Here is a 15906-nt window from a genome sequence, read left to right on the forward strand (position 1 = left end):
CTGCTAGAATTTGTCTACCTCATAGCCACACAGGATGATTCTGCTATTGCTAATTTATTTCTTCTAAGTAAACTTTTCTGTGCCTGGTTTCTTTGTCAACTAGGGATGGATAATAGTAGTACCTGTCACCAGTTTGCCAGCCTGGTTGTTATAGTCCCCTAGTATTTAGGATCTCTTAAAGAAAATAGTCCCCTCCTTTATGTTCCAAAACTATGCCAGAAGCCAGGGTGGGAGGATCAGAGAGCCTATGCCTAGGGCTTTGCCCCTCCTGGGATCTGGGATCTGGTGAGGGTTCACATTCTCACCCATTCACAATCCAGCACATTGCCTTTGGCATCACATGAGAACAGCAAGGCTCCCTGGCCAGACACCAAGTTCTCCCTTCATTTTCATTAAGCAGCTGCCACACTAATGACATTTTATATATTGTTCTCTACTTGTTAATGGAAGTGAACAAATTTGGTGACCATGAAGGGAGGGTTCCTCTGAGATGATGACTTTTGTTCATATTCTCTTTCTTTATTGTGACTGTTCTTGGTGTGAGGAGAGACCTCAGTTGGGTGGTTAAGGCTCTATCTACCTTGTGTCTCTGAGCACATCTGCTATTATATATTGGTCAGGGCAGGCTGTGCCCTAGGATTTTGGAAGCAGAAGTGGCCCTATCAGTGAAAGTAATATTCCAGAGAAAGTAAGAATGCCACCATCCCATATTGCTGCAAATTTATCTAAAAATCCTATCACTCCATCTGGGTATTTTAGAGACAGAGGCACAGGAGTTGAATTAAAGCATTTATTTCCAGGAGGGCCAAGGATAACATATTAAACTCAAGACTGATTCTGAAATCTCATTTCTTCCAAGAAGTCTTTCCTGATTCAATGAAGAAGTGGTGATAATGAACATTATCTTCCTATTCATTGCCAACACCACCCCCAGCTCCTAAATCCATTCTTTTGTCTATGCATAGAGGAAATAACCCTTATCAGATATTACATTTGTTTAATTGGTAACTGTGTACTTGTGACTTAATCTAAGTTTCCAAGGAGGCAGGGGTTAGATGCCAAGCCCAGTACCTTGAGCAGACAGGGACTGCTGGAGATAAAGTGGAGTAGGGTAGGGTAAGCTCCCAGGGACCTAACTAGTGTCTGGGAACTGGCTGCCATTTTAGTCTTGCTGTCCCAGGACTCTGGGATTTTGCCGTGGGCCTTCCTGGCATTGCTGTGGTGTCTGTGTAACTCTCCCACATGCTGGAAAGATAAGGCCCCACATGCCTTGGTGCCATGCCAGGGCGTGGGTTGCAGCAGGACAGAGGTTGTTAGGCAGAGCTGGCATCAGCTTGCTGGTGATGCTGGAGAGCCTTGGGAGCTCAGGCAGATATCCAGAGGCAGAACAGGAATCCAAGGTGGCCCAGGTGGGCAGGCAGGACTTAAAGGTCAGATGGGGTGATGGAGAGAATCAGAGAAGGCAAGAAAGGTCTGAGGGGTTTGTCTTGACAGTCAAAGCAAGTTGAAAAACTAAGAATGGCAAGGACAGCAAGGTACAGTGAAACATGCAATGGGGCAAGACGTGACCTACCTGGTTGCTGTCCTAGTGCAGTCCCAATTCCAGGCATGATCTGGTAACCTATGCTGCCCTTTGGTTTTCTAGCCTCTGTATCCTCATATGTAAAATGAGATATCTGGTCTAGAGACTCTCTAAAGTCTCTCAATAATAAAATCTTCAGTGTTCAAGAGTTCCTGAATCATACTTTTCTGTTTTAGAGGAGGCTCTCAAGATCTATAGTCACCAGCCGTGTCACAAATGGGAGTGACTCAGAAATTCCAACATTTTCCAGCATTTCAAAAATAATGAAATTCTGTCCCTGACAACAAAAGGATCACAATATATGATCACTTAAACTGCAGTTTGATAATGGAGTTTGGGAGGAAATATAATAAAATGATATTCCTTTATGGTAAAAATTTTGAGGAACTGATAAACTTATTCCTTTCATTTTTTTTATGAAGAAAATGAGGCCTGGAGAGGAGAAATCATTTGCTCAAGGACACCTAGCGAGTTCAAGGCAGAACAAGAACCCAAAGACTCTTACCCAGTTTTCTAACAACCCAGTTCTAAGTTTCTACTCCTCCCCCCACACTCCCCTGGCCCCACTGTACCAACATCCCTTATTGAGAATAGGAGCTAGGCTTTTGAAAAATGTTCTAGCTTTCCTTTCTCTGATAAATAGAAGGCAAGTTTAATCTGGCAACTTTTCCTTCTAGCAGTTCCAGATATCAGTGGTTTCAAGTGTAAACTGACCTAAGTAGCACTACAGGGAAGATGCTGGATTACCCCTGCTGCCAGCATTTCAAAAATAATGAAGCTAGGTGCGTGGGTGGGTGTGTGTTTGAATGGATTGAGCAGAAAAGTCTATGTGTTTCCTACAGGAAGAGCATGGTCTCTGCAGAGTCTGAAAGGCAGCCGGAAGAGTTATAGGTTGGAAATAAAGGGGCCTGACTATGATCCCGCCTCAACTATTATGTGACGTTGGGCAAGTGATCTCTCTGGGCTTCAGTTTCTTCACTTATAAAATGTGGGGACAGGGAACTCCAGGGGGTGCTAGATGTTTGCCTGAGGCTTTTCAACCCTCAGACTGTAAGTATGTGTATCTCACCTCTTCATAGAGTTGTTCTGGATTCTCCTAGGTAAAGGATCCAGAATTCAGTTCTTAGATGAGTAATAAGTCCTAGAGTATCTAGGTCTGTCTATCCTGCATACCATGAGCATCAATATCTTCCTAAAGAACAGCTTTATTCATGACCCCTGCTCCAATTCTTATGACTCCATACTGTTTGCAGAAAACAGCTACCATTCCTTTCTTAGAATTGGAACTTTCAAGACTTGTCCCCATGTTACATATCTAGCTTTATCAATTGTCATCTCTAGAGATGCATGTATTTAAAGTTAGAGATCTAAATTTCAATCCCAGCTTCACCTCTTTGTAGTTCTGTGACTTCAGGCAACTATTCTACCATCTCTGAGCCTCATATGTAAAATAAAGATGATAAAATACCTAGTTCATCAATTTGATATGGGGAATGAATGAAATACTGTAAAATTGTATAGATAATGAATGAATGTTAGTGCATTCTCCCTCCCTTCCCCAACTAATGCTTATGTTCTTTTTATTTTTTTTGGCTGCTTTATTTTTTTAATTTGATTTTATTAAATTTTTTAAATAATGATTAAAAATTAATTTATTTTTTTTTAATTTAATTTAATTTTATTTGCAGTGTTTTCAAAATTCATTGTTTATGTACCACACCCAGTGCATATGTTCTTTAAAAACAAGAATTGTACACCTTTTATATCCTCAGTGTTTTGTTCAAAGTCCCCAACAGAGCAAATGCTCAGTAAATATTTGATAGATTGATGTTTGTCTAAAGCAGTGTCTAGATAAGCTGAATCATTTGCTTCTCTTTTGCAGTTTGCCCAGCTGGTGGCCATCTACAAGACATTGGGAGGAGAAAAGTTCCCACTCATTGAGCAGACATACTACCCCAACCATAAAGAGATGGTAGGTGATTGAGTGGGGACTTTAGTTCCTCTGCTGTTTACATTCTGAGCCACATGGGGATTATGGGATCCTAAAGAGGGCCTCAGCATTCAACGCCAGACACTCTGTTGGGATTAAATTATAGGGCTAGAGCAGCTGAATTTTAATTGATAACCCCTTGTTTCCAAAGTCTGGAGACCAAATAGCTAAGAGTAGAAATTTGGGCATTTTATCAAGTTGAGAAACTAATAAATCTGTGTATCAACAATCAGAGGATCCTCCTGTTTGGGGTTCTAGCCCTGGCCCTGCCACATATCACTGGACTAGTTAGATTCCCTGTGTGTGAGTTTCTCAATAGGAAAGTTCAATGGCATAATTATTCCTGACCAGGATATCTAATACGGTACTTATAAAAAGTAAGTGAGATTAGGTGATAGCCTTCTGGAAAAGTGTGAAGCACAACTCAGATGTAAGATGTTGTTCCTATAATTATTCACCAGCCCCTTCCATTCCTCTGGCTTCCTCAAGATTGACTGGGTTAACATTATGCCTTCTCTGAGGCCATGCTAGGATGTCAGAAGGAACAGAGAGATGGCATGGTTGGTGGTGAGGAGGCTACAACTAATGTTTTTTCTTTATGACCACCTCTAGCTCAACTCCCTTCTTCCTCTCTGTCCCTACATTCTCTGCCCCAGGCCTGCATGGTCAGTTGATGATCCTGCTTAACCCACCAATGGAGACTTTCTGCCATAGCATTCCAGTGTCGTACTGTGGGACAGAGAGCCCTGCTCCAAAAAGGATCTCCATTGGAACCATTTCTGTGAATCAAGAGCCTTCATTTGGCATATTGGTCATAACCCTGCTTATTAGCAAACCACACACAAAAGATGAATAGTAAACTTGAGCCTTGAAAAGAACTACCTTATTCATCTTTGCCAGGGAGAGGCTCTGGAAATTTAAGCCCTCATCCTTCATAAATCCTTGAGATGAACATAAGAGCTTTCTCTTTCAGGGCAAGCCAGGAAGCCTTGCAGAATCTAAGGAACCCTAAGGGCTCAGTACTTAGAGTTCTAAGTACTCTAATACACAGTGGTGGAGGGGAGTGAACTTTAGGGCAGACAGGGAGCAAAGCTGGGTTTTTTCCTGCCATAAAGTCTAGCAGGGCTGACCAGTGAGAACAGTTGTAACAGTTGCAAAATATGTTCCCCACCTACCATCTTTCTCCCCCAAGTGTCTTTGTGTTATTTCTCTCATGTCCTCTGTCCTAAAATTGGCCCTTGAGAAAGAACCTCCTAAGATCTCTCTGAGGTGTCAAAAGCTAAAGGGGAATTTCATCTCTACAAGAGAAAGGCTTTTTTGGCTTAAAAAAAAATTCTGAATTAGGAATAAAGACCTTAGTAATCTAGTAGAGAAGACTTTCTTTAAGAAATTGAGGAGAAGCTTTATGGACATCAGTTGAGGACATTAAAGATAGTTGACCTGGAGACAATACCTAAGTCTATTCTTGTCCAAAGAGTTATGTTAACTGGACCAGATTCTCTGCTAGGAATGGTATAGAGGAGATTATAGCATGTAGAATGAGGTTAAGCCATTGCAGGTCTCACAGTGAGTGACTGTATTCCCCCAAGTGTCTCCCCAAACAGAAAAAAGTATATGAGAGGATTAGGATGCGTAGGGACATGAGTAAAGGACATATAGCCATAGTGGGTTGTTCATTTCATTCCTCCAAATCAGCTTGTTTCTGATTCTGTCAGCCCACCTTCTGGAATTGTACATCACAGTGCTACATTATCTCATATGTATAATAATCACCATTTCTCCCCTATCAGATCAGTTAAGGGAATAGTTCTGGCTTTCTCCTGGGGAGAAAAGGGAACAGTTCTGGCTTTCAAAAACAAACTAAGCCAAAATCAAAACTTTCAGTAACAGGTTTCTGTTACTAGCTAGCCTAAAAGGGTTTGGGGCACAGGGGAGATGGGCTGAAGGCTGGCTAGAAAAGTGATGTTATTTTCTGTGGCCCTTGACAGGTGCTGGGCTGTCATTTGGACCCAAGCTGTAACATGCCCCATCCCTATCCTAACACTAGCCAGACCATCCACTTGGTACTTTCCATTGGCTGGCAGTGATGAGGCGGATGGTGATAGCCAGAGCTCCACAGGGAAGGAGAAATGGCTTGGGCTTCAGGATGCTTGAAGGAGTGTGATGGTCACTGGCCCCTATTAGGGTTGTATGATGTCAACAAACTCCTTCCTGAGGGGCAGGCGGCCCTGGTACCAGCTGCAGGTGCCATCAGCATGCTTCATGCAGACATAATGCTGGGCCTGGTACCCATAGAGCTTCCGTTCCAACAGCCAGTCTGTCCAGAGGCACTCGTTGGGAGCTGAGATGGTACAGGGCACTGTATAGCAGGTGGTAATCTAGAGTCATAGCCACACAACATCAACGTGAGTATGGTGTCCTTTTTCCATTATTGCCTTTCAGACTCCTACATATCATTACAACCCAGCTCAAATGCCCCTGACTCCTGAAGCCTTTCCTAGTCCCTAAACTTCCTTCTGAGTTCCCTTTCCCCATCTCCTAATATACAGTATTGCCTCTCAAATGATATCTCTTGAGTCAGACAGGCCTGAGGTCATTGGTCCATCACTGACCTTGAGCAGATCACTTCTTACAGCATTGATTTCTTCACCTTAAAATGGAAATCTTAACTCTTCATAAATTTGTTATAAAGACTAAATTAAATATTTTAAGGAAATACATCATTATAGGGCCTGGCAAAAAGTAGACTCTCTCTAAACAGTAGCTATGTTATCTCGTTCTTTATATGATAGCCACCTTCCCAGCCAAAAATGTAAGTACTTTGAGATCATGAACTATGGGCCATGTTGCTTTTCCATCTCCAACTTAATACAGTGCCTGATCCATGGCAGATTTCAAATATAGTACAATAAGTGAATAAATGCATGCACAAAGGAAGGAATATGGCTGCAAGTCTCAAGACCCTTCCCTCAGCCCCAAAAGACCTTGCAAATGGATATTCCCTTACTTGGCAGCCACAGTTCAGATGGTAGTGGTGATTCAGACTTTCTCTCTGCAAAAGGGACAGGTTCTCCCAAGGTTCGATGTAGTTGCACAGATGGATGAAGACTTTTCCATCACTGAGGACCTGACCTTCAGGGGTAATGGAGGAAAACCTAGCATGAGGAATTTGCTCATGGAGCTCCAGGAGCCCAGGTCCGCAAAGAGACCAGAACTACAATTTCTTCAATGGTTCTTGGTGGCAGTGGTGACATGGGGCTCAATGAAAGAACCAGGAAAACCTTTATAATTTTTATATCAAAGATATTAACAGATTATGTTTGTATGAGAGAATTGTGGGATGAAGGTCTTTTCCTTTAGTGGTGTAGAGAGAAAAACATGGACTTTAAAGTCAGACTGTTGACGCAACTGCCTTCTTTTCTCTCATTTACAGCCATGTGACCTTAAGAAGGTCACATAACTTCTCAGCTCAAAGTATGAAAGTAGTAAGTTGTTGTCAGGATTAAATGAGAGAATGTCTGTAAAGTTCCCAGCACAGCTTGGGCCCACAGAAGGTTCCATAAATAATAGGTCCCTTACTTTTTCCAACCCTTCCCAGTATCTACATAGCCTGGTGTCCTGCCCCATTGATACCTATCTTGGTGAGTCTCTCCTCTTCCCCATAGGAAAGTGTCCCCTCTTTACTTATCAAAGTCTTTCCTAACTTCCAAAGGCCCTTTTCAGTACCACAGTGTCCTCAGAGCCATCTCTGAACCCCTAGCCCACACTTCTCTTAGAACCTTAGTCGCTCAATTATTCACTGAGCAACTACTACGACTTGGTACCCAGAAATTCAGAAATAAATATGACAGAATCTCTTCCCCCAAGGAGCTTAATAACCAGTAGGGCAGATAGGTAAGTAGGCAAAAATTATACTGTTGTGTGATTATGTATAAGATGCAGTATAAGAATGAACAAGGCACAATTATCTCCATCTGTGGAAGGGGTGTGGGGCAAGGAAGGTGTCTCAGAGGAGCTGATGCTTGTATTGGTCTTTGAAAGGGTGGATAGGAGTTCCCCTGTGAGACAAATGAGGGAAAGGACTTCTGGACATAGGGACTACCCTGTGCAGGGTGGAGGGGCACAGCCCAGCAAAACACTTTCTGCAACTGCAAGTAGTTTAGTTCAGCGCTGGGGGATATGTTACCCACACTTGGCTGAAGATAAAGCTGGCGAGGTCAGCAGTGTTCTGGTTACAGGGGCTTTCAACATTAGACAAAAGAGCTTGTGTCTTCTCCTAGAGAGCATGGGCACCACTGATGACTTCTCAGTAGACTTGTGTTTTTTTTTGTTTATCCCCACTCACAGTTAAGACTTGATGTTTTTGAGGGCAAAGAACATATCTCCTCCTCCCCTGATGCACCACGGTGCTGGCAGAGGGCTAGGCCCACAGAGTGAATGAGGTAGCCTTGTCTGCTAATCCTGGGACATGAAGGGCTCAGTGACATGCTCTGCCTCTGTCTCTCCCAACCATAGGCTCCCAGATCAACATAATTCTACACTCTTAGGTCTGGAAAGCCCCTACCAGTGTGACTTCTAATAGCTATGATTTCTCAAGAGCCAAGCTTGGACCATGAGCTCTTTGAGGACTGTGACTTGTCACTGAGTCTCCATCCTCCTGCCCAAGGCCTGGCAGTGAGTAGGTGGTCTTTATTGCTGAATGGATAGACAGATGGTGGAAATTCCTTCTGTTATCCCCACCTGCTGTGTTGTTGTTGTTGTTGTTGTTTTTCCTTGCCTTCTTTCCAAATATTTTTCTTCTTTTAGGGGCAATTTAGGTTGCACTTACAGAGTGAAGCTTCCCTAATTGTTTACAATCACACACTTACCCCTTTCCCCTGAACTTCAAAATAATTTAATATTGTATTCATTCACTTATGTAGTCATAATCTTGTGTGGTTTCTTAACTGTCCTGTCCCAACCAAAGGAGTATGAAGGCCTGCCTGGGCCCAAGTTCATAGAGACTTGTTAGACTTGTTAGACTGAAGGCTCCTGTTAGGGCCTGTGCTTTACTATACCCCCAGTATATGACCTGTGATGTGATTTAGCAGAGTCTCATTATGAGCCAATATCATGACCTAATGTAGCTATCTAAAATTAATGCCACTGTGACTATAATATGTGTGTTGGGGGGCAAGGTTGACATGCACAATCCTCATTTACTCTGTGAATCAAGACATCACCTGTAGTGCAGTGTCCAGTTTAGGGAGTTTAGGGACCTGTGCTAGGGGAGAGACAGGCTCTATCCCATTTGATAAGGTGGCCAGGCTAGGAAGGGGTCTGGGAACCATGGGCAGCAGACCTAGAGCTAGAGTGCCCATGTTTATGGTCCTTGGGCCTCTGAAGGATCATCATGGGCAGAGGGCAGAACTGAACCCACAAGGGGCAGTTTCAGAGGAGTGGATTTTTGGTTCAAGATATCAAACTTACATCAATTAAAACTGTTTAAAAATGGGACCAGCTGCCTGAGCCTGGAAGAGCAGCCTGTCCTTAAAGTAGTGAAGCAGTGGCCAAGATCACTGTAACGAAGACTCTAGCATTGAAAGGAAGGTTACCACAGCTCCTCCCAACTCAGAGGCTGGCTCTTAGGAACACAGCTATGTTTTCTGCCCAAGAAAATGCCACCTAGCTCAGCTTGCTGCCCAAGGACAGCCCTGGCTCCTTCTTGACTGCTTTCCTTAGGACAGAGACTATTAGGGTTGCTTGTTGGTCTTCAACTTACCAGTCAAAAGATATTGCTTCTGACTGTTAGCTTCTAGTTTCACACCACAGAGGGAGGAATCAAAAGGTGTATAGATATACTGAACATCCTTGAGTTTCTCAAACCCTTTAAACATCTGAAAGGCAATTACAAAAGAAAAAGCAGTGTGTTGGGTCAGTGAGTATACTTTATATCTTAACAGGAAAAAAATCATTTCTCAATCTAAAAGAAATTAAGCAAAAATCTAGTAGGATTTGGTACACACAGATGGCCCAACTGGGTCATTTCTATCTTTAGAAAAATCTAAACCTTAGTTTAATTGGGTGGAATACCTCTAGTAGCCCCACGCACAGGCAGCTGTAGGAATGGATGGACACTAAGGCCTGTGGGCCCTGCTCGCAAACGTCAGCCACTTCCACTTCAGCGTCAATACCCCATGATCAATGAGCCAGGTTACCTGCCAACCAGCCCTCCTCCCAGTACACAGACCCCACTCCTCCCAACAGCCCAAGGAATTCGATGCCCTGTCCTGTTCCCCATGTACCTTTATCTGTTTGATTTCATACCGGATCATTTTTTGAGTGTCAGCAGGGTCTGTGCTAGCAGGAACTACCTTCTCACTGGAGATTTTGGCCCGAATGGCTGCATAAGAAGAGAAAAGAGGGGACCTTCAGCAACCTGTGGGAGGAGTTCATCTGGGATCTGGATGACCTGGACCCCTGGAGAATTTTATAGGGGAATTCTGGGTTTAGGTCTTGCTGGATTGTGAGGGGAAACGTGTGTAAAAGTGTGGACCTGGAAACTCATCCTCCACAATTGCTTGAAGTTTCAAACTCCTCAGGTGTACTGGATCCTATAATCTCTATACTTTACCTGCTCGATTTGAGAGTCTAATTCTCCATAGCTAGACTGCAGTGGGTTGGAGGTGGGCATCAGGGTAGAGGAAGGAGGGAGGAACCCCTTGAGGACAGTCAGTTTGCAGTCATCTACCTGTATAGCCTGAGGCCTCAAGAGAGCCTACCCAAAGCTGATATTGGTAAATGGTTATTGAATTAATACATATATTCTGACCCTATACAGAGGTAGTTTGTCTCTTGCCATTTGGATGTTAATCAAAAACTGGTTATAAAATTCTTTCTATGTGCTTGGCCCAACAGTAGGTACTAGGTCCATAAACATAATTAAGATAAGGTCCCCCGTCCTGCAGAACTCTTGGTCTAGTAGAGAATACACTTACAAAGGATAACAGCACAGTATGCTGGGAGTACAAAAATTTTTGTTAGAGATACCATGGAAGCACCAAGAAGTCAGGAAATCTTCAAAGAAGAAAAGATACCTGAATAAGACCTTGAAGGATGAATAGAAGTCTGCAAGGAATTTAAGGAGAAGGGGAAGGTGCATTTCAGGCCGAGGAAAGATCAAGAACAAAAGGTTTTTGGTGGGGAGGGCAGTGCATGGAGTAAACATCAGTTATAGGCTTGGACACAGTGGGATGTTTATAATGAAAGCCCAGTCCTCTGGCTCCTGTCTCCCTCTCCCTGCATCCAGTAGTTCAGAATATCCAGCCCCTGGATAGCTCCCCATGACTTCTTGTTTAAGTCCGGTAATTGCAGTAGGCAGAGGTGAGGGGGTCGCTATGGGGGTCCCTTTCATTTCCTTGCAAGTCAGCCAGGCTTTGCGCTTGCAAGGTTGCTATGGCACCAGCCCTGCCCGACCCATCAGCCCCAGTGGGAGGTAACTGGTGCAGCATTTGATCTCCCTTTCCCTCCAGACTCCAGGTCTATAGCTCACCTCAGCCCCATAGCAAACCCACACAACCACCCCCTGCTGTGGTCCTCTCCAGCCTCTGGACTCACCAAGCGCCGAGTGGCAGACGTGCTGCTGGGGGTGTGCAGGGGCACAGCTGCATGCCTCAACCATACCCGGTGGCCGCAGCAGTGCCAGCAGCCGCAGCAACAGCGCCCAGCTTGGCGCGGTCCGGGGGCTCCAGGGCATGACACCGCAAAGCCCTGACTGTGCCTGTGGGGACTGTCTGACCAAACCGGCCCTCCGGGGCTCATCCAGAACGTGTCGTGCCCCTCGCCCCAGGCTTTTTGAGGTGGACCTAGGGCCAATCCCGCCCAGATGGGCTCCTCCCTCCTTTGGCTATAGGCCACCCACGGCTGCAGGACCCGCAGCCCTCCTGACTGGCAGGCTCAGTAAAAGGAAGAGGGAAGCCAGGAGAGAGGCCCCTAGTCTGTTTCCCTGCCTAAGCAATCGAGCCTTATAGAAGCAGAGTAAAAAACACTGGGAAAGAGGATGGTGTCAAGGCAGAAAGACAAGTGCAACAAAGATAAAGGCATGAGGGCAGAAAGATCGATAGGCTGTGATTCACACTGAAAGAACAAGAGTGAGGAGAGGCACAAACAGAAAGTGAGACAGGCAGAGTCAGAGAGAGGCAGACAGAATTACAACAGGCAAAAGAGACAGTGACAGAGAGGACGGACCCCTTGCTGAGCTCCACACTGGGAATGAGACAAGCTACTCAGGGCTTCTTTCAGCTGCAGGAAGTGTTTTCAATGCCCTATTTATGAGGCTCCAAAGCAACAGCAAACAGTAATGGAATAGGACAGAGAAAGTTGGGGTGTGTGTGTGTGTCTTGGCGCTGTCAGCTGGGGGGTGGGGAGAGATGTCAGAGAAAGCAGCCTGTGCTTTAGAAACTCTTTCCCATATCCAGAGCCTCAGACTCTGCAGATGGCTGAAGACAGTGCTCTTCGTGGGGGCTCAAAGCACAGGATATCGCATCACTTAGGGCAAACCTTCAAAGCCCTCTCCAGATCCTAGACCACACTGGTTCCTATCTCATATCATTATTCACTGGACTGACTATACCTTGTCATAGAAGGTGGGACAGCTCAGAAAATAAAGAAGCAAGGCACATGGGGTCACTACAGCCAGAGCCTTGTCTGCTCTGTTTGACAGAGCATAGTGCTCCAAGTCTCCAAATACAAAGAAACCCAGGAGATTATTGTAGGATATTTCCACACAGTGCTGGACTAGAAGGTAGAAGGCTGGGTCCTGATTCTGTCACAAGGTAGCTTTGCAATTTTTGCCTCTCTGGGCCTCACTTTCTTCTCCATTAAATAGGCTTGAACGTGTTTCCAAGGCCCTTTGATGCTCTTTGTCCCAGCTTCAACTGGCCTCAGCCAGGAATATTGAAATCCTCCGGTCAGGTATTCCCAGCATCTGGTCACACCTCAGATTCCCATGGGAATCTGCCTTTTTATCTGAGTTAACTTCAGTTTTTTCAAAAGACATCTTCTCATTTTGTTGTGGTAGTGATGTTTGAAAAGAAGGAAATTGAAAGAGAGCTGAGTCTGAGTTAGAAAGATGAGATTTGATGACCAAGTTGATTCTTCATATAACACCCGAACCAAAATAGAGCCTGATGTATATATTATTGGACAGACCCCAAAAAGCATCCAGTCCAGTCTCTTCATTTGGCAAATGTGAAGACAAAGGCTCAGTGAGGTTAAGTGACTTACAAAAAGCTAATGGCTAAGACTAGAATGCAAGTCTGCTGACATAACAGTGTAGTGCTTCTTCCACTCCACCATAGTACTTCCTTCATCACCACTTTGTAACCAGTTGAAATCCTGCCTTTGGAAGGTAGTTCTTCTTTTAAGTTTCTATTGTCCCTCTGTTAAAATATGGCTACCTCAGGATAGAGTTTACACTCTTAATGGTGCCTTTACATGTTGAATTCTTAAGTCAGATCTCTTCCAAACCCCAAACTGGGCAGAAAGAGGCCTTAGCATCCTAAGCTGTGTTTGGTGTTGAGTTTGAGGTGTTGATGAGCAGTGACAGCATTGTGAAAGTGAGGGAGAAAACCCAGGTTCAGTGTAGGAAGCTGTATGTTTGAAGGGGAAGGGGAGGGTACTAAAAGGTACATGACAAAGGGGCATTAAGATTCCGAAGATACATTTCTTTTTAAATTGAGGTTTACTAAGATACAATTTTCATACAACAAAATTCACCCTTTCAAAGATGCTTTTTCTTTCTTTCCTTTTCCCTTACCCTTCCCTTTCCCTTTCTCCCCTCCTCTCCTCTCCTTTCCTCTCCTTTCCTTTCCTTTCCTTTTCTTTGGCTAAGGACTGGTCCTGCCTAGGATTTGTATAATGCAGAGAATATTGAAGCAATCAATGTTAAAGGTATAGAAAGTACTGAGTGGCAGAGCAGGGTTCTTACAGTTCTGGTAATTGTATGCTGTGACCTCAGGCAAGTCACTCTCACTCTATGGGCCTCGGGGTTTTTTATTTGTTTGTTTGTTTTCTGCATTTCCCACAGAATATTTATTTATTTATTTATTTATATTAACATATAATGTATTATTTGCCCCCCAGGGTACAGGTCTGTGAATCATCAGGTTTACACATTTCACAGCCCTCACCATAGCACATACCCTCCCCAATGTCCATAACCCAGCCGCCCTATCCCTACTCCCCTATCCCCCCAACAACCCTCAGTTTGTTTTATGAGATTAAGAGTCTCTTATGGTTTGTCTCCCTCCCGATCCCATCTTGTTTCACTTTTTCCCTCCCTACCCACCATGGTCCCCAGTCCTGCCTCTCAAATTCCTCACATCAGAGAGATCATTTAATTGCCTTTCTCTGGTTGACTTATTTCACTCAGCATAATACCCTCTAGTTCCATCCACGTCATTGCAAATGGTAAGATTTTGTTTCTTTTGATAGCTGCATAGTATTCCTGTGTGTGTGTGTGTGTGTGTGTGTGTATCACATCTTCTTTATCCATTCATCTGTTGATAGACATCTAAATTCTTTCCATAGTTTGAGTATTGTGGACATTATTGCTGTAAACGTTTGGGTGCACATGCCCCTTCAGATCCCTACATTTGTATCTTTGGGGTAAATACCCAGTAGTGCACTTGCTGGGTCATAGGGTAGCTCTATTTTCAACTTTTTGAGGCAACTCCATACTGTTTTTTAATCTGTAAAAACAAGTAGGTTGGGCTAGTTCTTTAAAGGACCCTTCCAAGGGTATTACCAAGAAAATATTTGTACGATGCCATAGAGAGTGAGGCACACTCTGACCAGTTCATTCCTTTCTCCTCTGCTTTCAGCTGACACTGCCCACATTCCCTGTGGTGGTGAAGATTGGCCATGCTCACTCAGGCATGGGCAAGGTAAGGCCATGGTAAAGGTTTGTTGTGCTTTGGGGTTGAGGCCAAGAAGGGCACTTTTTAGAGAGCCTGGTTATGGACTAGTTTGCTTCATTTCTCCATGAATTCTTTCCAAGGAGATGATTTGGCCCCTCTGAATTATGAGTGTTACCCAAACAGACCTCTTCCAACAAGCAGAGTAAGGCCACTTGCTTGGGCCCTTGGGCCCTTTCCCCTCTTTGAGGGGAAGCTAGAAAGAAAGTGTATCCTAGGGAGATGTGGCATCCAGGTTTACAACTGGATGAATAACATCTTGATGGGTGTAGAGGCTCAGAGCTCTTGTGACTCTCAGTATATGTGTTTGTATGTCTCCTTTTCTCCTTCTCTGCCTTGCTCCAATGTTAGGTCAAAGTGGAAAACCACTACGACTTCCAGGACATTGCTAGTGTGGTGGCCCTCACCCAGACATATGCCACAGCAGAGCCTTTTATTGACGCCAAGTATGACATCCGGGTCCAGAAGATAGGCAACAACTACAAGGCTTATATGTGAGTGGGGCCGGAGTGCCAGCAGATACTCTTCACTTTCTCCTCAGCCCAATGGAAAATCTGAGCCTCCAGGTAGCAGCCAATTCTCATTTAACCTCATCTGGCCCAAAAGGCAGAGACCAGAGAGAGGGTGCCTTTCAAGTCAGGGGCTCCCAGTCTGAGTTCCTTTCAAGTCAGAAGAGGACCAATGAACTAAGATGAGAAATAAAATTAATATTTATTTTCACTAGCCTCTAAGTGAAATTTGACATCTCCACGGTTATAAACCATGGCAACAGGCTACAGTAGTAGCAACAGCACATGTGACTTAAGCTAAAGGTAATCACAGACATTTTTGATTCATATTGCAGTTATGACTGATATCTCTAAATACCAATTATTTTTATCACTACTCAAGAATCACAGTAGTTGTCGCTACTCAACTACATGGTAGTTGTTAGACCTGTCACTGCAAATAGTTTTGTTTTTTACAAAAAGATGTATTTTTTTACTAATCACAGATTTGTTTAAGATTTTGATAACTATTTTGATAATTATTTTAAAAATTGGGTTTCTTTGTTATCTTATGTACTTTATTTTATACCTTTACGACTCTTATGTATTTTTTTACATTGAAAGGAATCCATAGAATTCACCGTTATCAGAATTCAGAAAAGATTAAGAAACTCCTAATGAAAATGTATCACCCTAAAAACATGCCAGAGCATAAAAAACCCAGTGGTTATAAGAATAGGTAACTTCGGGGAGCCTGGGTGCCTCAATGGGTTAAGCCTCTACCTTTGGCCTGGGTTATGGTCTCAGGGTCCTGGGATTGAGCCCTGCATCGGGCTCTATGCTCAGCAGGGAGCCTGCTTACCCCTCTCTCTCTGCCTGCCTCTCTGCCTA

At 44.0% G+C, this 15906-nt stretch overlaps 2 protein-coding genes across 7 annotated transcripts in view; one reads left to right on the forward strand and one right to left on the reverse strand.

The window, feature by feature from the left end:
- Positions 1 to 15906, forward strand: part of SYN2 (synapsin II) — a 203441-nt gene that overhangs the window by 158052 nt on the left and 29483 nt on the right. For all 3 annotated transcript variants that reach the window (XM_032327577.1, XM_032327558.1, XM_032327568.1), the window contains exons 5-7: positions 3465 to 3554; positions 14435 to 14497; positions 14879 to 15021. In XM_032327577.1, the coding sequence (XP_032183468.1) occupies positions 3465 to 3554; positions 14435 to 14497; positions 14879 to 15021 (296 nt within the window). The remainder of the gene's footprint in view (positions 1 to 3464; positions 3555 to 14434; positions 14498 to 14878; positions 15022 to 15906) is intronic.
- TIMP4 (TIMP metallopeptidase inhibitor 4) lies at positions 782 to 11846 on the reverse strand. 4 transcript variants are annotated; one of them, XM_032327602.1, is made up of 5 exons: positions 11169 to 11846; positions 9857 to 9954; positions 9334 to 9448; positions 6580 to 6704; positions 3548 to 5950 (listed from the first exon to the last, which is right to left on the reverse strand). In XM_032327602.1, exons 1-5 carry the CDS (start codon positions 11305 to 11307, stop codon positions 5753 to 5755), a joined length of 675 nt encoding a protein of 224 aa, XP_032183493.1. In that variant the 5' UTR covers positions 11308 to 11846; the 3' UTR covers positions 3548 to 5752. The 4 variants fall into 4 exon arrangements, with proteins under 4 accessions (XP_032183523.1, XP_032183513.1, XP_032183493.1 ...); XM_032327632.1 differs by lacking the exons at positions 3548 to 5950; positions 6580 to 6704 and adding an exon at positions 782 to 1423 and having other exon boundaries at positions 9879 to 9954; XM_032327622.1 differs by lacking the exons at positions 3548 to 5950; positions 6580 to 6704 and adding an exon at positions 782 to 1423.

This window comes from Mustela erminea, chromosome 1, assembly GCF_009829155.1.
Source record: "Mustela erminea isolate mMusErm1 chromosome 1, mMusErm1.Pri, whole genome shotgun sequence".
Classification (NCBI taxonomy): Eukaryota; Metazoa; Chordata; class Mammalia; order Carnivora; family Mustelidae; genus Mustela; species Mustela erminea.